Source organism: Mytilus trossulus, chromosome 8 (assembly GCF_036588685.1).
Source record: "Mytilus trossulus isolate FHL-02 chromosome 8, PNRI_Mtr1.1.1.hap1, whole genome shotgun sequence".
Taxonomy (NCBI): Eukaryota; Metazoa; Mollusca; class Bivalvia; order Mytilida; family Mytilidae; genus Mytilus; species Mytilus trossulus.
This window is the reverse complement of record NC_086380.1, coordinates 19,779,995-19,803,590: the sequence shown is the minus strand read 5'-3', so window position 1 is coordinate 19,803,590 and position 23,596 is coordinate 19,779,995. Positions and strand designations below refer to the sequence as shown.

Below are 23,596 nucleotides of genomic sequence, written 5' to 3'. Positions count from 1 at the left end.
GTTTTGGATGACCGTTTTGAAATGTCGGTTTCACAAATGATGACGGATATGTTACAATTGTTGTACGATTTTTTACCTACACGAACAACTTGATGTGAACCACATGTCAAGCCGGGTCTACTTGTGATCTGCTGGGTAGGTGTTGCGCAGTATTTTGTTTGTATACTCTGTTTTGGAAACTGTTGTTTGTTTTTTTTTGACGTGTTTCGTTTTCCCATCTGACTTTCACTTTATTTTTGACATACTATGGTAATGTCTGTTTTGGATCAATTTTGCAATTAAGAGCTTGTCTCACAGCAAGCCATGCAAAATAGGAAAAATCGTCCAGGAGGGTTTTTAAAACATTAACAGCTAAGTTTTTATGTCCTAAAAAGTGAAGAAATGTCTTTTAAAAAAGCTATATATGGTTGTTAGTTAGGGATCAATTTGACTCAAACTGAACTAACGATGTTAAAAAAAATTGTGTGTAGAATTATCCATGGAATTCCGAAATGAACACGTTCTGTCAAATGTACAAGTCTTCTGGGTTGGTTTTCAGTTGAAAGCATTATCAACAGATGTAAACTTTTATGTTTTGGGTAGACTGTATATGTTGAAGTTTTCTGCGTTACCAATACGAATAATGTTAAGTAGACTGATGGAATTCAAACCTAAACGCGTCCAGAACAACTTGGATTTATACCTGACATCTATAAAGCAGCCGTAAATACAACATTACAGACTACATTGTTTATTTTGCAAATACTGGTTCTTTCCCATCAAAAATCAAAAAAACTTTGGTCAGTTATTCATGTGGAGCAGGATCTGCTTACCCTTCCGGAGCACCCCTAGTTTTTGGTGGGGTTCGTGTTGTTTATTCTTTAGTTTTCTATGTTGTGTCATGTGTACTATTGTTTGTCTGTTTGTCTTTTTCATTTTTAGCCATGTCGTTGTCAGTTTGTTTTAGATTTATGAGTTTGACTGTCCCTTTGGTATCTTGTGTCCCTCTTTTATTGTAAATCGGAATAGAAATTCAAGAGAAGAAACATGGTGGTTTTACCGAATTTCATGCGATAATGACTTTCATATGTTTAGACACATTCATTCTGCAATCAAACCGTATAAAGCATGAACAATTGCGAAACAGTTTCCTGTACTTCATGTCTGCGTTAAATATGTGTTTGACTTGTGTTCTGTAGTACGTTATGAAGATGAACATTTACTTTGCGACAAATGTGGCAAGTCGGTGCTTTTATGGACAGTCTTTCAACACAACAATTATCTCATGTAATACCGCATATAAAAATGACGAATTAACTTTTTCTCTAAGACTCGTTTTCGTCCCTTGAAAAAGAAATCTGCAGAGATTTCTATAATCGATAGAAGGATGTGTTAAAAACGGAGTTATACAGAGAAAATACCCACGAAATTAAAACACAAACGAAAATTTTACCTCCATATAATATCACTTACATTTTTAGGAAACCACGTTATTAAATACAAATGAAATCTTATAGAAAGACAAAACCACGAAATGTAAACCCCACGAAAATTAATGTTTCTACAGTATATGCAAGTGCTGTTAATACTCAAAGGTAAATACAAAAGTAGGAAGTTCATACAAAAGAGGAACGAACGATACCAAAGGGACAGTCAAACTCATAGACCGAACAATAAACTAACAACGCCATGGCTAAAAATAAAAAGACAAACAAGAAAACTAAAGACTAAGTATACAAACTGATAAAATAAAATGTTATCAATTAATGGCACGAATAAAAAACAACTGTTATATTTCTGACTTAGTATATGCATTTCCCGAAGAAGATGGGGTTTTAAACTGGACCTGGCATCCAATATAGCGAAAACTCCAACTCCAACTTGTACGACATTTTTTTCATATTAACATCATAATCTGGGTATGAACCCGTTATCTTAGACAATTTACAAATACAAAAAGTATTCATCCAGAAATATTTGGCTCATGATAGCGGTTGTTATATATGTAAGACAAAATTTCCAGTTTTCACGTAAATCTGAATATCTTGTCTCCAGGGCATGTAGGATAATTATGTGTAATTCATGTCTTTCTCCAACGTGAGGGAAGCCATTATAGTTTAGGTATTTTCCACCTCGTGTGGAAAGTGCTTTTTGCACTTTAATTGTTTTTACCCCGATTATTCAAGTTATCAAGGCAAAATTTGGACGATCGATTATGAAGTATTACAAGATGACGCTCCGCAGGATTTCGTCGTCCTCTTTCGAAGTTATCTTCCTTTCATTAGTTTTGTTCTACGTGAGGTTCTACGTGATTTCTCTCTTAGAAGATGTCATTGCTTTATCTAAAAAAAAATAGGTAAATCTTGTCTTGAGGTATAACCATATGAGACTCCGAATGATTTCATTATTTTCTTTGAGAGTAGTATAGTTTTTAATTGCATTTTTCTTCCAAAGCATTACAGACAGAATAGATTTAAAATAATCAAGTGATCCTGAGTTAAATGGTGATAGTCCCATGTCTCGACTATTTCCTGTTCTCAAGTTTGGTATATACATCATTGTGACCTTTCTGGAAGATGGTGTTGTCGCATTAAAAAATCAAGAAGCAAACTAAAGTAGTCGAAGCATACAACCTACATAAGCAATTATTTGACATTGAACAATTGTGTTGTATGTGTATACCTAGAGTTATAATGTTGGTTAAACGTTTTACCTGTCGAATAGTTATCAAAGGTACCAGGATTATAATTTATTACGCCAGACGCGCGTTTCGTCTACATAAGACTCATCAGTGACGCTCATATTAAAATATTTATAAAGCCAAACAAGTAAAAAGTTGGTGAGCATTGTGAAACCAAAATTCCAAAAGGTAGTATATGCCTGGGATATGAAAATCCTTAATTTTTCGTAAAATTTAAAGTTTTGTAAACAGGAAATTTATAAAAATGACCACATTATTGATATTCATGTCAACACCGAAATGTTGACTACTGGGCTACTCAAATACGGACATAAACTTGAAATGATTATGACAAGTTTTAAGTGACCTGTTCAAATTCTAATGTTAAAGTTTACACTGTCATTCATTTGTAGTCAAGGCTCTTGTATGTCAATGCTAATGTCCATTTAGTACTGAAATAATAAATAGATTATCTCAGTGAGTAGATTGACGTCTATCGAGTTGAGAATATTTCAAAGATGTCTCTGTGTATTATCATAAATCTCGTGATTTTATTCACGCTTGCAAATGGATTCTTAATTCAAAATGGAACTGGTTCGGGAAGTATTTTCCAGTCGAATGGATGTCCTGACGGTTGGACAAGATACGATTTACATTGTTATAATTATAGTTCATCCAGAAAAACATGGACGACCGCAGAAAATACATGTGAACAGTTCGGTGGTCATCTAGTGGTTATAGAAGACAACGATGAAGACAGTTTTATCGGAAGGTTTATCGAAAGGTCTCTAAAATTATCAAACTATGCTGTTTACGACAGGACATTTAATTATACCTGGATCGGTGCTTCTGATATTGCAAAAGAGGGTAATTGGTTATGGGTAACAGGTAAACCAGTCGGTGTGTATACCAACTGGAGAGGACCAGGTCCAAATAACGGAAATAATGGCAGTCATACCGAGAATTGTATGGACTGGAGTTTTGGAGGTTGGAATGACAGTCACTGTGCTGGTCACTTGAACTTTGTGTGCGAAATAGAAAGTAACGGTATACCTTGAATTGAGACAAGAAATTCAAGAAAATTCGCTTCAACTTCATTATCCAATTGATAATAATAAGATTGTCAAAATAATATCTAGACTGAGAGTTGTCTCATTGGCACTCACACCACATCTTCCTATATCTATGAACGAAGACTTTTCTGTAAATACACAAACAATACCATTAATTAATTTGAAATTGATCAAGCTTCTACTACGGGGCGCCGAATGGGACTCTTGTGGTTTTGTACTCAAAATTCAATTTTGTACGGACAAAAGAGACTTTTGTTCAACAAAAATGAGTTCAGTTTAACAAAATTTGTATCATACTACAAATTTTAAATTTTGTCATACAAAATTATCTATCAGCGGACAAAAGTCACTTTTGTCATGACAAAATTCATTTTTGTTACACAGACTTGACTTTTGTTTCCTAATTTGAAAATTGAGCGACAAAAGTAAATTTTGTATTTAAATTAGTTTAGTTTGGTTTCTGTGAACTAATTTGCATACAAAATCGACTTTTGTTACACAAAAATGACTTTTGTTACACAAAATTGACTTTTGTTACACAAAATTGACTTTTGTTACACAAAATTGACTTTTGTTACACAAAAATTACTTTTGTTACACAAAATTGAGTTTTGTTACACAAAATTGACTTTTGTGAGACAAAATTGACAAAATTGACTTTTGTCTCAACAAAATTGACAAAATTGAATTTTGTCTCAACAAAATTGACAAAATCACAAAATTGAATTTTGTCTCAACAAAATTGACAAAATTGAATTTTGTCTCAACAAAATTAACAAAATTCAATTTTGTCTCAACAAAATTGACAAAATTGAATTTTGTCTCAACAAAATTAACAAAATTGAAATTTGTCTCAACAAAATTGAATTTTGTCTCAACAAAATTGAATTTTGTCTCAACAAAATTGAATTTTGTCTCAACAAAATTGATTTTTGTCTCACGAAAGTCAATTTTGTCTCACGAAAGTCAATTTTGTCTCATAAAAGTCAATTTTGTTGTTACAAAATGGAATTTTGTCATCACAAAAATGAATTTTGTCGTCACAAAATTGACTTTTGTCTCAACAAAATTGACAAAATTGACTTTTGTCTCAACAAAATTGACAAAATTGACTTTTGTCTCAACAAAATTAACAAAATTGACTTTTGTCTCAACAAAATTTACAAAATACACTTTTGTCTCAACAAAATTAACAAAATTGACTTTTGTCTCAACAAAAATGACTAAATTGAATTTTGTCTCAACAAAAATGACAAAATTGAATTTTGTCTCACAAAAGTTAATTTTGTTTCACAAAAGTCAATTTTGTCTCACAAAATTGAATCTTACCGTACACAATTGACTTTTGTGATTTAATTTCCATATCAGGTAACAAAAGTCAATTTTGTATGCAAATATGTTTATATTTGCATACCTTTAAGACAAAATTGACTTTTCTCATGACAAATATGAATTTTGCCTACAAAAATGAATTTTGTCTACAAAAATGAATTTTGTCTACACAAATGAATTTTGTCATCACAAAATTGAAGTTCTCACAAAACAAGTCTGTAGCACATAGTTTTGTAAGACAAAAATGATTTTGTTATGACAGAATTGAATTTTGTACAAAACCACAAGAGTCCCATTCGGCGCCCCGTATCTACACTCATGTCGTAAAAAAATAAGTTTATTGATTTAACCTATCCATATATTCGTTGGAGAATTTCTAAATTACAACGATTTTGCTTTTCTTCCATTGATTTTTAATGCATCATATCTCATTCGAGTAAGATTCTTACTAAAACATAAAAAAAAAACACGTGAAAGTACAACTGTGATCTTTATGAAGTGCAAAAGAAATGTTTCCGAATTTGATCAATTTATCAAAACACCATCGTTGAAATTAATGTCTCATCTGAATATGTTTTGAATATTCCCTATTGAAATATTTTTACTAAGTTTTGAGTCGTATTGAAGGAGAGGAGATAAATATTCAGCAGGAGAAACTTACATCATCATCGCAACTGATATTGTTTCGTTCTTTGTTCATGCCATTCCCGGTTTTTATTTCTTTGGTGATATATGATTTTTTAATGTGTTGTTATGGTGTCAACTATTTTATTCTCTAATAAAAGGCTTACTATTAAGATACGTCTTGTATTTCGATAACTGTTTTAGATTGTAGTACCAGCCTCTCAATGTGCATTCATTAATCCAAATGAGTTATAATAGTTATCAAAGGTACCAGGATAATAATTTAGTGCGCCAGATGCGCGTTTCGTATACATAAGACTCATCAGTGACGCTCTATATATGGGCGTAGTAATATGGGTTTAACCAGATCATATATCTGTGATCTTAAGATGTATGAATAAAGAGTTGTCTCGAATAAGTGGACATTACAAACTGCAGAAGAAAAAGCAATATTGAAAGATACATGCATTAAGTTTTATTTTAGAAAGCTTAAAAGTTGTTGGTCAGTTAAAGTTAAAGGTCTTCATATGTCAGTATAGGATGTAGTTCTGTTCCGATTAAGAAAGGTCGTAATATGTATCAATTTTACTTTAGTTACTTTACATTTTCTTAACATACCACAATAGCGTAGCTACATACAATTTTCAATTTTTATTATCGTATAAAGACCATTATGTCATTCAATATACTTGTATAGGATATCCTGCATTATCATGCTTTAACCAAATACATTCCGAAAAGATACCACTTGTGGAGTGCTTCACGAAAATTATTTCTAAATTATTAATACACATTTAATCAGCAATAAAACCATATTTTAGAGTTAATGTGAAACTACTTACGTTGAGGGGGGTGTTACTCATATTAAGAGTCTAAATGATCTGTTACAGTTCTTATAATCGAACTCCAATTTCATTTACAATAGTATGAAATAGTTAACTTATTTACCTTTCATTAAAAGATTCCACAATTTAAAAAGGTAACTTAGAAATAGGTTAACCAATTTTTTTCTAACAAATAATACCAAAGCCAAAGAGAGACAATTCATAATTAAATACTATTTATTGACCTCATATTTGTAAGGTTTGGCGAATGTGTTTTTTTCAAATTAGAATTGTCATGCAGGACCAACTGTGCTCCACATTTGGTGACTTCCTTCTGATTCATATGTGACAGACTGCACATCTTAACATGCATCAAGATGATCTAGAAACTGACAATGAGGGTCAGTTAAGGGGGTAGACCTGGTATATGGGAGACAACTCTTACAAATGTATTGAAAGTTATTAGTGCGTTTTACCATAACAGTAAATTAAACAGTGATCAAGCATTAATGTTGTTAACATTTGAGAATGATGCAGACAGATCTAGTAAGCTGTATATGTTTGACACCGCCAAACATTAAACTAAAGAACATTTTTGTTTAATGATGTGGATAAAAAGGTAGCTTTAAAGGCTTTCATTTTACAACATCTTTTCACAACACCTGAGATAAAACCTGTTCTTTTAGATTTGGTTGCTCATTCTTTGATATTTTTTTTGGTTTTTGTATACTGTTGTTTGTCCTTAGGTTACGTATAAATTTTTCAAGCTATGGCTTCGTCAGTATATTGTTGACTTTCGCATTTGAATGTCTCTTAGCAATTTTCGCCTCACTTTTGCATATATTCTGCAATGGAATGAAACACTCCTTGACTTTATCTGATATATTAAAATATACATGTTTTCAATACAAAAACATTGGACAATTAACAACGTTTTGTGGTATAGAACATTCAATTTATGTTGTGCCAAATGAGATTCAATTCAATTCCATATCATGCTTTTACAAGATTTGTGGTTTTCATTATGACAAAGCATAGCACAAGAAGTATGAAATTGATTTTTTCCTTTAGATTATTCAGTGTTTTCCGTACTGTGGCATACCATGAAAAGAATCTCAAAAATTAGATAGAAAAAAATCACAATCAACTCTACACGAAACTAGTCAAAAATGTAAAAGTTATTAAAAAAGTTAAATATTGAACCTGAGAAAATATTGGGATACTGCAAATCTCAAAACAGAGACCCATACATACTGTATCAAAAGTTCAAAGCAATGCCTTGTTTAGAAGTGAGTTGCTTTTTATTTAAGCCACGCATGAAAAACAGTGTCAAATTTTTAAATGGGGTTCAAATTTATACTGTAATCATCTTTCAATTTCCAATTGCTCTAATTTAATTTTTCAATTTTTTGTTGTTGTTTGTTGTGTTATTAGGAAAGTTAAAGATTTTTTTAGTTGCTTTTGTCATTTTTTTTTTAACTTTTTTTGTCATTATTACAAATCATGCCATTCATTTTTCCTGTTTGAATTGTTTAACTTTTTTTCGTGACATATGACTTTTAAAGTTCTCTACATATGTAATGGTGTAAGATCATTGTTGGATGCCTTAGAGTCCCTGTTGTTCCTAATTCATTGAGAGAAAGACAAAGTTTTTGCTTGTTTCTAAGTCATAATTGTTTTTTTTTATTAATTTGGTAAACATCAATCCAAATGTTTGCTTTTCTCGTTTAAATAGTTTCACATTTGTAATGCCATGGGCATTCACTAGCACTATATAGTTTGATTTACTCATTGTTGAATGCCTTACAGTGTGGTAGTTGTTCTTAACTTTAAAAAAAACCTTGTCTTTTTGTCTATGGTAAAATTGAGAATGGATATGGAGAATGTGTCAAAGAGACAACAACCCGACCATAGAACAGACAACAGCAGAAGGTCACCAATAGGTCTTCAATGCAGCTAGAAATTCCCGCACCCAGAGGCGTCCTTCAGCTAGCCCCTAAAATATATATACTAGTTCAGTGATAATGAACGCCATACTAAACTCCAAATTATACACAAGAAACCAAAATTGAAAATAATACATGACTTACAAAGGCCAGAGGCTCCTAACTTGGGACAGCGCAAAAATGCCATTGGGGTTATACATTTTTATGATATCTGAACCCTCCCCCTATACCTCTAGCCATTGTAGAAAAGTAAACACATAACAATACGCACATTTAAATTCAGTTAAAGAGAAGTCGGAGTCTGATGTCAGAAGATTAACAAATGAAAATAAACAAAATGACAATGATACATAAAAAACAACAGACTACTAGCAGTTAACTGACATGCCAACACCAGACTTCAATTAAACTGATTGAAAGATTATGTCTTCATCATACGAATATCAGGCACAAATAAGTAGTTGTTTCATAGCAATCATTCCACATCTTTTCCTTATAAAGTAAGGAATATGTTACAATTAAAGAGCATTATTGTTTGATAAAGCAAGTAATTTTCTCAATAATAGCACAGAAAAATGTTATATTTGAGGACTAAGTACATGAACATTTGGTGGTATTTACAAAAGGAAAGGGGTTCAAATTTGGTATTTAAATCTAAAAAAAACTTAATAGAAATTAGTGGAGGAATAATACAGGACAAAGGGAAAATATAGAAAAGACAGGAAAACAAAAAAAGAATCCATATTTAATACAATAAGCTTAGATCAAATGTAGATCAATCAGTTGATAGAACAACTATAGTTCTATGTTATAATGTTTACATTTTATGAATATCAATATGATAGAAATGTTGTTACAACAGATGTTTATTTTAGAGATAACTTTGTGTAGGATGAATGCACAGCAGCAGATGTTGACACTTTTCTATGCAACCAGCCCAACTTTATAAGTACTGTAATATCAGAAATTATAGCGAGCCTTTATTATTGGGATTTATTTATTTTTGTCTAAATTGCGATTTTCAATTTTTGCGATATTACAAAAAAATGTTTAATTCATAAACAAAAATATCAAAATGCGATTATATATAACCCTGTCACATTTTTGGAAATAATAAAAACATCACAATAATTTACGAATTTACAATACTCTATGCAATTTCCTCAAGTTTTTTTCTAATCTGATTTATCCCAGAAAAGCATGCATTTTAGATACAGTACACCACTAAACTACTGTTCAATATTTGTTTTTATTTCACATGAGAATACAAATTTGTTATTGTGGATCCATATAACTAATTTGTTTCTATATATAGATATAGGAAGATGTGGTATGAGTTCCAATGAGACAACTCTCCATCCAAGTTACACTTTATAAAAGTAAACCATTATAGGTCAAGGTATGGTTTTTAACACAGAGACTTGCCTCAAGTGTATTGTTGTTGTGTGAAGTACATACAGTCATTTATGATTTTAATTAGTTAGGAAATGAATTTCATTTTAGAAGGATTCCAATATGTTGTCTAATAATTAAAACTATGGATGCTTATGAAACATGTATGTAATGAAATTATTAAATAAAACATGTGTAAGTCATTACTTGCAAAGTTTAAATAATGTATTGAAATTACAGCTTCTATTCTTATAAGTTACGTCATTATGCATAAAGCTCATGTTTTAAATACAATACTAAATTCACAAAATATAGCAAATCATTGTAGCTAACTTGAAATCACTATGTGGTTGTTTACAATCTGTTTGGTTTGAATATATTCTGGTTACAGTCAGAATTTCATACTTATACACACATATAATGTATCCATAAAAACTGAGACATTGAGGTAATTTATATCTTTCAACAAGAGTTATGTATTTAGGTTTAAATTTCACCAATATAATAATGAGGTAATTTTAAATTGTGATTTCACAGTGACTAAATGATTTTCAAACAGAAAAAAAAACTCATAACTGACTACATGCATGATACAATATGTGAAAAAAAAGATAAGTGAATGACCATAATAAACAGTACTGGATCAGTTTTCATCCAAATAATAAATATTACTGACATTTAAATAATGAGACTGAATTTATAATTTTGTTACAGATAGTGGTCAACCAATGAACAAATCTAATAAATGCATTACTTCGATTGCAACCATAGTACATTTGCAGTAGAACAAAAACCTATGGATATAGGAGATGATGATACTCTTGATTTCTTTCCCATATTGTTATAGCAAGTAACCAAAACTAACCTGGTATCATAAACTAGATGAAAGAAAAAAGAAAGATTCTGATTTCTCTTTTAAGGTGGTACTCAACACTTTCACTAAAATTTTGGCTCGTTAAATTTTCATAAAATTTTGACAAATTATTTACTTTGACCCTTTTACAAAAATATCATCAAATTACACTGGTTATATATAGCAGTTTGACAAACACTAATTTTGATTATTGTGAAGCTTTATAATGCCTTCACAAGGTAACGTAATTAAGCGTTTAGCTGATATTACAGAGTAATCTCCCTGTAGTGTTAGGTACCACCTTTAAACTCATCAAACAAACCATGCTTATAATTTGGTAAACAAGACGTGTGTTTTGGCTTCATAAGATGCTCAAATTAAACACACTTTTTTTTTAAAATAAAAGCAATAAAAGTGACCAGCACAACTGTGTGTCAGATAATACAATAAGCATTTAATAAAATTGCTTGATTGGTTATTATCTTAGATTAAATATAACTCCAAATCTCTAATGCAAGATTCTGAATTTAAAATTAAATATGTAAAAATACAAAATGAAATCAACAGTTAAAATCATAAATAAACTTAAACTGAAAATTAATACAGGCTTTTTGGTCATATTAACTACCTTTTTTAATGCATGCAATTGCTAATATATTGACCAGAGTAATTATGATAATGCCCAGTATAGGTTACCAATATAGTATGTCTCCTTGGTTAATTGTTAATTAGTAACAACAAGCTATTTAAGAATATACATTTTGTAGTCCTGTTTGTGCACACAGAAATTCTTAAGGATGTTTGCACCTTTATTTTTTGAATTTTTGTCAGATTTTCGGAATCCTCTGGTTTTATCTATGCATTAACATTACAAAAATTTGCCCACTAACCCCTACTTATCTTTTCATATTTTATTACATATTGTTTAAAAGCCATATTTCCAAATCTTATGAAATCCTTGTTATTTTTTTTATAGTTTTTTTAAAGTTGCCAATGTTGAGTGAAAGAAAAATCTAGAGAGAATTATTTCCTGCCAAATTTTCAATGGTTCATAACTTGAAGACAAGCTCACGAACCCTCCATTTTTTCTGCTTTTTTAGTTTGTTTATTTACATACTATCAATTTATAACAGTCTTTTAAAAAGCTTGCTATTTTTAAACAGAGTAGCGAACATCCTTAAAATCACATGGTGTGAGTATGAGGCTTTTTTATTCACTTTACCATTAAAATAAACAAATTGAAGTTGTTTATAAAATCTAAGAAAGAATCAGAGTGAAAGCATGATACATAATACTATAAATTCAGAGTATTTTTGAAAACATAGCATTGTTAATCTCATTCAAATGCAAACTAAACATAAGAAAAGAACAATTAGTAAGAAAAAGAAGGAAAAAAAAACCTATACTAGCAGTTATCGTTTAATAATGCTATATAAATCAACACGTACATGGAAACTAACATTGAGAACGGAAACAGGTAATGTGTCAAAGAGACAACAACCTGACTGAAGAGCAAAAAACAACACAATATTGTGTAGAAAGTGATAGTATTAAAGAGACAGAGGCATTTTAAAGCACTATATTAATGTTTAAGCAGCAGCAAAAACAGGTATTGAGTATATTGTTATAAATATTTACATTATGACAACCTTACAAGTGCACATGTTAAAAGTATATCATTTATTTCGATGATATTTTTTTGCCTAACATCACTATGTCTTAAAACATCTGTATAACTTATCAACACTTATCATAAAATGAAAATATAAACTCAAGTTATCCAACAATCCAACATCTTGTTGGAATTAAATATTTTAGACCTCAAAAGATTTATCAATTTTAAACAAAATTTAAACTGACACTGTGACTTGCCCTGTTCGCTCTGATTAATACTACTGTTTTTGTTCATGAATCGAAGTGCCAACTTCTATACCAATTTATGTGGGTTTCCAAAAGAAGACCTTTTCAAATTTAACTTGAGATTTTTCTTAAAACTAGCTGATGCAAAAAGTTCTACATATCACTTATTCTTTAACTAGTTAATGAAACTAGAAAACCATTCATTCATATTACATGTGTTACATTATGTTACAAATTACAAAAAAAAGTATTTTTGGTATAAAAATCAAATCAAAACAAAAATGTCTAAGCACCATATACAATGATATAATCTAAGTTATAACATTTGACAAGAAAAACTTGACCTTAATAGTTAATAAATGTAATCTCTTCACAAATCTTGAATTGTTCTGTTTCTTTGCTGGTTAATTCAGTACACAAACGTATGGATCTGTTTTCTAGCTGACATGCTGGTTCTTGTCGTCCTGGTTTTTAAGCTACCGTTTGTGATTGGTGACTTTCTGAAAAATAAATGACATTGAAAATGAAGATGTGAATTATATAGCATCATCATTACATGTAGATACAATGTAAGAAAATATCTATAAACTAGTTTTATATGAACTCTCCATATCTTCTTGGGAATAAATTCAGACACTTTTTTAAATAATGTAAACTTTTTCTAAAGAAACAATCAGAATTTCAAAGGTACAAATTAAATGTAATCAAAATCAAACAATACCACTGAACTCTAACATGTCTAATGGTCATTTAACATTTTTAACAATTTTTGTTATCTGCTTTGTATATGTGGAGCAGAAACTGATTACGACTCTGAAACAACAGTTTGGTTTTTGTTGGATCACTAAATGTGATTAAAATACAGATTCTATGTCAAGGCAATGCATACATGAATCCTACAACCCCAAAAGGTCTTTAAAACAGAGAGAAGAAGGGGTCACTTTCATATACTTGTAAGAACAGCTTGACACATTTTTGTTACGATTTCTTTCTTCCCAATCTTTATTCTACATGTATGTAAAGTTTTTTTGTTAGCTGTTGTTTGTTGATGGTCATTTTCCTTGTTCTATCTAGGTACGGCATACAAAATCTTAGGAAGAACATGTCCTTTCTGTATGGGTTGGTATAACTCTCATGAAAACAAAGTTTACCATCTTGATGATCTAGAAGCACTGTCTAACAAACTTATTTTGATTCATTGCTATGTTTTACCCCTATACAGAACAAAATGGCAATACTGAGGCCTCATGAGATTGGTATCTCTGACTTTGGAACAAAACCTTACCTCCTAGAAGCTCTGTCTTGTAAAGTATTGGGTGTTAAGGCAGCGAGGGCTTTCATATTAGCTGTTAATGCTTCTACTTCTCTCTTTAGTCTGGTAGGGGTCTCAAACTGTTCCTGCCTACTGAAAATACATTTAAGATAAGAAAAGCACATAACTGTATGTCTTTACTTTTAAATTGTAAAACAAAAACAAAATTGAGCAATGAACACAATGTACTTGTTTTACATGTACAGCTGTCCTCAAACCTGAAACGGATCGGAAATAATCCATGTAACCTAGAAGATTAGAATATATTCATGAAAATGGTTATAACAAATGGACTGATGGTTTTAAGTTTTCAATTTTAGGGATGCCAATGTTCTTGCAGTTTAACGTTTAACAAAATGTTTAATATGTTAGAAAATTTTGAAAACTTACATGCACTTGTTGTTTTTTTTTTGTATTATTTTAAATACAATTCAACTTCATGTTCATTGTTGTTAATGTTCAACATTTTCAATTATGCCAAGTATGTCCTTTTTTTTTAAATGTATATAAACAAGATGAAAAAAACAAGATGAAAAAAACAAGATGAAAAAAACAAGAATGTGTCCCCAGTACACGAATGCCCCACTCGTACTACATGTATCATTTTTCTATGTTCAGTGGACCGTGAAATTGGGGTAAACCCTCTAATTTGGCATTAAAATTAAAAAGATCATATCATAGGGAACATGTATACTAAGTTCCAAGTCAATTGGACTTCAACTTCATCAAAAACTACCTTGACCAAAAACTTTAACCTGAAGCGGGACAGACGGACGCACAGACCAGAAAATATAATGCCCCTCTACTATTGTAAGTGGGGCATAATAATCATAGTACATGAACATCTATAAGTACAAAATGTATACATGTACAAGTATATATATGAATCTTCATATTTGAAAACCCAAGGATTTTTTGTTAATAATGGTAATTTCGAGATGTTTTGTATTAACAAACAGAACTCTGTGTATTTCTGTGTTTTTTATTTTCTATTCCACATTAGCTACATGTAGAGGTAAAGGGGAGGGTTAAGAACTTACAAAACATGTTTAACCTTGTCACATTTTGACACCTGTCCCCAGTCAGGAACTTCTGGCCTCTACATGTATTAATCTTGAATGTTTTGTTTTATTTTTGTCTTTTAACATGTTTTAAATTACGTACAGAAAGACGCTTTTTTTCCTCTTTGATAGGATAGTTATCCCTTTGACACATTCCCTGTTTCCATTTCCCATTTTATATATAATTGTTAAAGTTTGCTTTAAACACAGAGATACAAATGTATGTAAACTTACCATGCTCTAGACTGTGTGACTGTCTTGATTCCTTTGTGTTTCCTTGGTGTCTCAATGGTAAATGGCGAGTACATTTTAACATCTCTGTAAGCCATCTGATTGGCTGATTTCCCTGCACTCTGTGTTGTTTTCTTTGTCTTACGTAGAGGAGTTGTTGGTTTATCATCTCGTAACCTTTTCCTCTGTCGTGTTGATGATCGGAATTTCTAGTGTGAAAATAAAATGTAGAGTTATTATTATTATTTTTGATCTTTTACTGTAAATTCAGAAATTATTGCAATGTTTTCATTATTGTTTATTACATTGGTTGCAATGAATTACATTGATTTCCCAGTTAAATAAATCTGATAATTTCCCAGTTAAATAAATCTGATAATTTCACATGAGAAAAAAACGTGGTTATTTCACTCTCTGACGTCATACAACAATAGGCTTTGTCAAGACATATATACTTCGGATCAAAACAAATTGTGAATGCGTAGGAAAAAAATATAGTCATGATAGTTCCTGACAATGCCTGACATGTTTTACATTAATTTCATTAAAAATAGCCATTTGCCAATGTAATGGAAAGAATAATTTATTAAAGAATATGCACATTCGTGAATTAATGTATTGTTCAGTCACTCATTGAATATTTTAATTTTTCTATATAGATTTGAATTCTTCAATTAGTTATTCGATAAGTAATACGTACACAGCAGGCAAATGACAGGGCTTTTTATAATTGCAATAATAATAATTTAAACTTGCATTTTGATTATTTTCATATTAGTTAAACAAGGCTTTTCTCAATAACGCAAAAAAATATGGCATTTTAGTCTACAATGACAAAATCACAATAATAAATGCATGCATAATTTCTGAATTTACAGCATAAATACATGTACAATATTTACAATGATTTATAAGAAACAAAAAGCAAAGCAAGTATCAAGGAACTGTAATGTGAACAGTAATTCTAAATTCACTGTTAACTACTAAACAAAGAAGCAGGATAGCAGTAACTTTAATTTCAAAATAGGAGAAAAGATCCAGAACTATCATGATTATGAAAAGTAAACCTTTTTTACAAAAATTGACATGGTAGTTTCCTAATTAAGGTCTTTCCTCTATGCGAGGAAAGACCTTATTGTTTTTCTAATGTTGTTTTTTTTTTGTTTTTTTTTTCTTCCAGCATTTGTTTGGCACGCCCTCCTACCTCTTCTATTGGAGTTCTCAATACCAAATTTGAACTATCGATAGACCTTATCATGAACTGTTACCTGATGGACTTTTTTAGGATTTCATCACCCCCTTAAGAAGTTATCTCCCTTTTATTGATTTTTTTTCAACATGGCCCCCTCGTTGTTTTTAAAGATATCATGTCCACTTTTGGAGAAAAGGTACATATCATCATTATGTATTACCATATGAGGTTGAATAGGATTTCATCGTTCCCTATGAGAGTTATATCCCCTTGAAACAATTTATTCCCTTTGCATTTTTCTCAAAAAGTATTAGAGATAGAATCAATTTGAAAACGGCAACATGTACAAGAACAGATGGCAATGTTATTGAACATATACAATCATTTTGTTATTCACTCTTATAAGGAGTTATTCCCCTTGAAAAATTGTGAACTATTTTAGATTTTTTTATTTTCAGAACCGGAAGTCGTAGAGACTTGGGACTTTCACCAATAATCTTTAATTCATGTGACCTTCAATATGCACCCAAGGTCAAAGGTCACTGAGTGCAAAAAAAAAATACGCTGCAATATCAAGCCTACATATTAGGAAAACAATAAGACTTTGCTGCATACATACAGCGTATAAAACATTCCTCTCGACGAGCTCTACATTTTATAATAATATTATAAACCAAAAAATGTCCGACTGTCTGTTCAAAAGTTACAACGGGATGATTCTTAAAAATCTAGTATTTTGTGTATATCTTTTTTAAGGTAACAGATATCAACCTACTATATACTGCAAAGATGATCAGTAATTCAAGACCTTCAATTTGAGGTCAATGTTAGGTCATGATGCAATTTCACCTTGACCTTCGCATTATACTATGACCTTGACATTGTGATCTCTGAAAGGTCAAGTGGTCCTGAGTTGAATGGTGATAGTCCCATGTCTCTACGACTTCCGGTTCTCAAGTTTGGTATTGCATCATATATTTGATGATTAATTGTGACCTTGGTGAACTTTGAAATTGTCCCAATTCTTTTTCTATAATGTTGTCCTTCAACTGTAGATCATTTATCATTTAACAGATTTGAGATATCTATTGTCGTTATAGAGATAATGCAGTTTGAAGTTTTGCGAGCGGAGGCATGTATTTCTGAATCAACAAGAGCTTACCACTTAAAATGTTTTAGAAATTGAAGAGGTTAACATAGTTATACGTTTGACTAAATACCAAAAAAAATCCATGGAAAAAAACACAAAAAAATCATTTTGAAATTTTCAAGTTTTGCATTGACTTTGTACGTTTCATAACTTCTATTTATATCGTTGATATTGCATCATTATTTGCACTTTGTCAAATGGGGTCATCTGATATATCAAATTGAAGGTCTAAATAAACTCTACCTAAAAATTAAAATTTTAAACCCCCTTTTCATCCCATTGGGCAGGGTGGGGTCATTTAGTGCAAACATTCAAATTTCTCAGATGGTAAGGTTGTCGCATATCAAATGAAAGAACATAAAGCGTACATTTCAAATTTCAAATTGACGTCTCCCAAAAATGGGTTGGATGGGGTCATTGAGTGCAAAATATAAATTTTCTTTAAAGATAGGGTTAACGTTGTTGTATATCAAATTAAAGGTCATGATGTGTACATTTAAAATATCAAATTCCCAACCTCCAAAAATTAGTTGGATAGGGTTAAAGTGCAAAAATCAAACTTTCTAGAGCATGGCGTTGTCCCATATCAAATGAAAGCTCATCTACTCTGTGTTACATATATCATACTTCCGATCTCAAAACTGTAGGCGGATGAGATCATTAAGTGTTAAAAGCGAAAAGTTTGAAAAGGTATGCTTGTCGTATATCAAACAAAAGGTCGTACAAAGTACATAACGAAAACATCACTTTTACAGGAAAGACCTTTCAATTGTTTTACAAACAATTGAGATACTAGTTGAGCTGTGACTTTTTTCCAACATTTATTAACATTATTAAATGTGTGATTTTCATTTCCACTTATATATAATTACCATTTGATACACTTAAGCCAAGAAAATTGGCCATAATGGGATGGTTAACATTGTATTTTGAAGTGGCAAAACTAAATTACTTATTTATATACATTGTATGTGAATGACAGCTTGAAAATATAATTATGTAAGTTAAAATTTAAAACACTTGTCTAATGAGATGATTCTTTACTACACAATACAATACATGTAGGTGGAGGGACACTATAGTATATCTTTATTTGATGTCCAGTGTTTGGTTTTTATCCACTACCAAACTATCCTACTGATAACGTGAAAAGACTTAAGATGCCAAATATTGATATTACATGTACATCATACAATTAATGTCACATTCTTTAAGTGGTCTTAATCCAACAAAAACATGTTTGATGGCAATTATCACCTAGATCAATGTGATTAAATATAATTACCATGATTACAAAGAAATGTAAACATTTGGTTAACAACATGTATTATCTATGGCTAAGATCTGACCACTGGGTAAACATTACATTGTGTAAAGTGGTCTTTTATTGTGTAATTATTACATAACAAAACAAATTTAAACATTAAATTATAATTATTTATTTTTTAAATTGACAAAAAATTAATACAAAAATCAATTCAAACCGGTTAAACAACAGCTGGTTACATGTACATGTAGTAATTATTTTTTTTGCTACACACTAGGGAATATATAACATATAACTAGTGTTTTTCTGGATACAATTTTCACAATACCAACCAAAAAAGCAATTTTCATGTATAAAAAACAACATTGATGTTGTGTGAGGGAACAACAAATGCAGCTGTGACAACAGACTACTGTGGATTCATTTTTATTCGTTGGATACCAATTTTTGTGGGTTTCGTGGGTACAGGTGAAACACGAATTCAAATGTTCAATGAATATAATATTTTCAGTAGGCTTTGTATACAGAGATTGGCAAAACCACAAAATCAAATATCCACAAATATGCAAGTTTTCAGCAATCCAGGAAAATTGATACCCACGAAAAAAATTGAATCCACAGTACCGGTAATCAAATGTAAAAAAAGTACCTTATCAACCTACAAACATGTACATGTAGGGTTTATGTTCCCAAATCATTATTGTTATAAAAATAAATATAACTTAACTTTAAAAATATAAGGACCAAAAATAAACCTGTTCAGGAAAAACCACAACTTTCACACTCTCTCTACAATGATGTTCAAGGCTTTCCTGTCAGATATGTTGTCCAAAAGTTTTGTTCTAAATAACATATATATATACATTACATTTGTACAATGTACATTTTGTACATGATGTATATATACATGTAAAAATGTATGTCGCTTTGACACATTACCAATTTTATATACATGTGTTTTCATGATTTCTCTTTAATAAATGTATCTTTTATCTACATGTTTACTCTCATACAAAAATGTATCGATATTTCTGCCAATCAAGGCACACCCAAAGAAGTTGGAGAATAATGTCAATACACAATATCAATATAGGTATGTGTTCTAGAAAACTGTCATTATCTAAATATACATGTATAACCACCTCAGTGACCTTTTGATAGCTGACTATATGCGGTATGGGCTTTGCTCATTGTTGAAGGCCATACGGTGACCTATAATTGTTAATGTTTGTGTCATTTTGGTCTTTTGTGGATAGTTGTCTCATTGGCAATCATACCACATCTTCTTTTTTATATATTCAGTGATGAATACATGTACATTTGTACATGCCAGAATATATTGAATATATAATAAAATCTTTCAGCAGTAACAAATAAAAACATTCTTTCAATACACATAATATTTAAATGATGCTTTGACCATGTGTGTCCAAACCATGCAAGCCACAATTATGAATGGAATCTCAAATTAAATAATCTATAGAGTTGTGTCAAGAGATCTTTCAAGTTAAATACCCTTATAATTCCACGAAGCAACTGTACATGTATCCATGATGAACATGTTCATGCATTATGATGTTCACAAATATAATGAAATGTACACTAACTTACAAAATTATATATATTCATTAAATGTAATCATATGAATTTAAATGTGTTTCAACATTTCAAAGCCACTTTTATCGACTTCCTGCCCCAAATTGCTTTAAAATGTCAGCTTAGTCATAATGCATGAATGAATACACATTGAGAGCCTGAGTCATGACACCATTAATCTTATTTATTGCGACCTCCATTGGCTCCAAAATCTTTATGCACAGAACACATACTTCTCATTTGGGATTTTATGTCTAAAACGGGTTATTAACTTATTATATAATAATCTATCAAAATGTTGGCGGCTAGATTTTTTTAATTATTTTATTTGCATGCATGCTATAGACAGAAACTTGTAAAATAAAAAAAACATCAATAAATACTAAATTATTAATATAATTAAGAATAGATGCTCTAGGTCAGATGTGGTAAATTACCTGTTTTATTGTCCCAACAGCGTCTCGAACTGATCTTGTAAGACTTGTATTTCTTTTGAAGCGACTTTCCTTGTTATTTTGTTGAATGTTTTGTATCTGCCCGTCTGAACTTAGTCGTCTATGCGATGGTTTTGGTGTGTTGAAGTATGTGTTTTCCTTCCCTTCCAGTACATTGTATCTCTTTCCTGTTTTCCAGGGAAGTCTAAATGATTTTCTTAACGTGTCCATTCTATTTTTAATATTGGTATCCGACATGTTGACTTACTTTCTTTTTAACAAACCGCCAATTTGCGTAACCTACTTCTCCATTTACAAAAATAAACCGGAAGTACATAAAAATTAGATCTGTATCCGGAATAGCTAGCATTCCGTGTTTATAATTAGGATAAGAATTTACTGCCTTAGGTTATCCTGAGACAACTATATTATTATTTTATAAATAGACACAGTAGTCTCAGGCCGGGTATCGAGTTTTTTAAGGAATTAAAAAGAATGAATATTTGTTCCTTTTTTTCCTTGATTTTTTATTTACAAACATTTTCAACAAGATCAACAACAAATATATTTATATTTTTTACTATTTTTTTAAAGAAATATATGGAAATTTTATGTTTTTTTAAGACAAAGCTGTCATAAGTTCGAGCACCTAATCTGAAAGCAGTTAATCAGTAATATGAAAGGGGAAAAAAAGAGATAGATGAATATTTTTTTTTTCAATTTTCAGATACAGTCCAACGAGCCAAAGGTGTATGCAAAATCTTTAAAAAATCTTTGAGTATAGCCAATTTTCTATAACGAATTGGTTGCCGTCAGTGAATATCCGTTTCACAGATGATCGCGAATATGTTTCTTAAGAATTAGCTACAGGCCCGTTCTCTTGTCAAGGATGTCAGTTACCGAATTATTACCGGGTTTGTACTATCATTAACAACACGACAGGTGCCACATAACGAGCATGTACTGCTTACTCTTCCCAGGAGCTAGCAAATGAGATCATACCAGTTTTGAGAGTAGATCGTGTTGCTGTCTCTAGGTTTTCGATGTTGTTTTTTGTGTACTGTTATTTGACTTCTTTTTTAACCCTGGCGTTATTTATCATTTGCAGTATAAGATAAGAGATAAGTTAAGAGATAAGATATTTTATTTTCCAATTATGGGCCCCAAAGGGCATAAAAATTACAACATCAATAAAAAATTTTTCATAATACAATACAAACAATGAGATAAAAAAAAAAAAGTTAAACGAGAACTATTTAAGTTCTTAAAGAATACGTAGATAAAGAATCTATAGTATGTTTTTTTTTTAATACTAATGCATTTTATTGCAAGTGTGGTTGATATAGATAACAAACAAGTAGCCCAAAAAGAAAAAAAGAAAAATAGATATCCACATATGTATAGTACACAAAAAGTTGGATCAATTAAATATATAATAATTAGCCAAAAAGAAAGTAGAAATTAAACATGTCCATGACTCATCCTGTGTCAGCAGCAAATAGGAAAGCATTATGGTTTCCTAAAGGCAGCTGACACCAGGGGGCGATACCTTATGGGCCATAGGCATGTAAAATGTGTGTAAATGTCTCTTTCCTACCTGTATCAAAAGCAAACAAGGAAGCATCATAGGTAACTTGAATGCAGTTGATACCAGGGGAAGATGCCTCAAGGATATAAGAGAACATTTGAATAAATAATATATCTTAACAATTTTTTTTTTTTTTAATCGGCTAGTATGTTTGTGATATTCAGATGAATATAATTTTCTATGTCCAATCAAATGTATATACACACATAGATCTCCTTTAACTAATCTTCACTAAGGAAGATGTTTGTATATAAAATTACATATTATTTTAAGTAACTCAACATTTTCTACACTAAATAACCAGATAATTTTGCTTTGACTGTTCATATGATTAAAATAAGAATTATATTGTGCAATACTAGCTAACATACAATTTCTATCATCCTCAAATTTGTTACAATCAAATAGAAAATGAGCCTCATCTTCGACAGTATTGGAAGAACATTTATTACATATTCTGTTAATTCGGGGAATACCCTGATATCTACCTAATTCTATTTGTAATCTATGAGAAGATACACGTAATTTAGTAAAACTTCTTCTAAGTTCAAAATTCTTGATCAATGTTAGATATTTTTCCAAACCAAAATTTGTTTTATATAAAAGGTAGGTTTTCAGTTTACTGTCTGAAAATTTATCTATTTGTTTTTTCCAACAGCTAATAAACAATATTGATAGCTTGGTTTGTATATATTTCTTAAATTTGTATAAGGATTCACAAAATGGAGCATTTATGGAGTTTGTATAGTCAATACCAAGTATTTTAAAAACAACATTTATTGAACCATACCATGATGTTATATTCATGTGATGTAGTGTCTTTGATTGTGTATATGCCTCTTTTAATAGAGGAAAATTATCACCTAAATTCTCTAATCTATACCAGTACAATAACATTCCTTTTATAATATTAAAATATATTGGAAATCTTCCAAGTTCAGATAACACTGCAGCATTTGTTGTTTTCTTGTGTACCCCAAGTATAAATTTACAAAATTTTATATGAAGTTTCTCACAGGGTAAACCTGAATATAATTTTTCAAAAGATATATCTTCCTTCTTACATTTAGAGGAAAGAGAATTAAACATCCCCCATATTTCGCTACCATATAATAAAATAGGTTTTACAGTGTGGTCAAAAACATGAATACTTGTTTTTACATCAGGATTAAGTGATAAAAGATCTTTCCTTAATTTGAAAT

At 30.6% G+C, this 23,596-nt stretch overlaps 2 protein-coding genes across 3 annotated transcripts; one reads left to right on the top strand and one right to left on the bottom strand.

Annotated features, from left to right (window-relative positions):
- Positions 1-3,177: 3,177 nt before the first annotated feature.
- Positions 3,178-3,717, top strand: LOC134727428 (perlucin-like protein). Its single transcript, XM_063591810.1, has one exon. The coding sequence runs from the start codon at positions 3,178-3,180 to the stop codon at positions 3,715-3,717; it is 540 nt and encodes a 179-aa protein (XP_063447880.1).
- Positions 3,718-11,471: 7,754 nt separating this feature from the next.
- Positions 11,472-21,156, bottom strand: LOC134680678 (uncharacterized). Of its 2 annotated transcripts, none has more exons than XM_063539817.1 (4): positions 20,810-21,156; positions 15,171-15,376; positions 13,849-13,965; positions 11,472-13,063 (listed from the first exon to the last, which is right to left on the bottom strand). In XM_063539817.1, exons 1-4 carry the CDS (start codon positions 21,062-21,064, stop codon positions 12,973-12,975), a joined length of 669 nt encoding a protein of 222 aa, XP_063395887.1. In that variant the 5' UTR covers positions 21,065-21,156; the 3' UTR covers positions 11,472-12,972. The 2 variants fall into 2 exon arrangements, with proteins under 2 accessions (XP_063395887.1, XP_063395886.1); XM_063539816.1 differs by having other exon boundaries at positions 13,849-13,968; positions 20,810-21,154.
- Positions 21,157-23,596: the final 2,440 nt, after the last annotated feature.

Coding starts and splice junctions, on each gene's coding strand:
- LOC134727428 (XM_063591810.1), top strand. CDS start 3,178: ATGTCTCTGTGTATTATCATAAATCTCGTGATTTTATTCACGCTTGCA.
- LOC134680678 (XM_063539816.1), bottom strand. CDS start 21,064: ATGTCGGATACCAATATTAAAAATAGAATGGACACGTTAAGAAAATCA. Junction 15,377..20,809: donor CTGTTGGGACAATAAAACAG/GTAATTTACCAC, acceptor TTTTCACACTAG/AAATTCCGATCATCAACACG. Junction 13,969..15,170: donor GTCACACAGTCTAGAGCATG/GTAAGTTTACAT, acceptor ATGTATTTTCAG/TAGGCAGGAACAGTTTGAGA.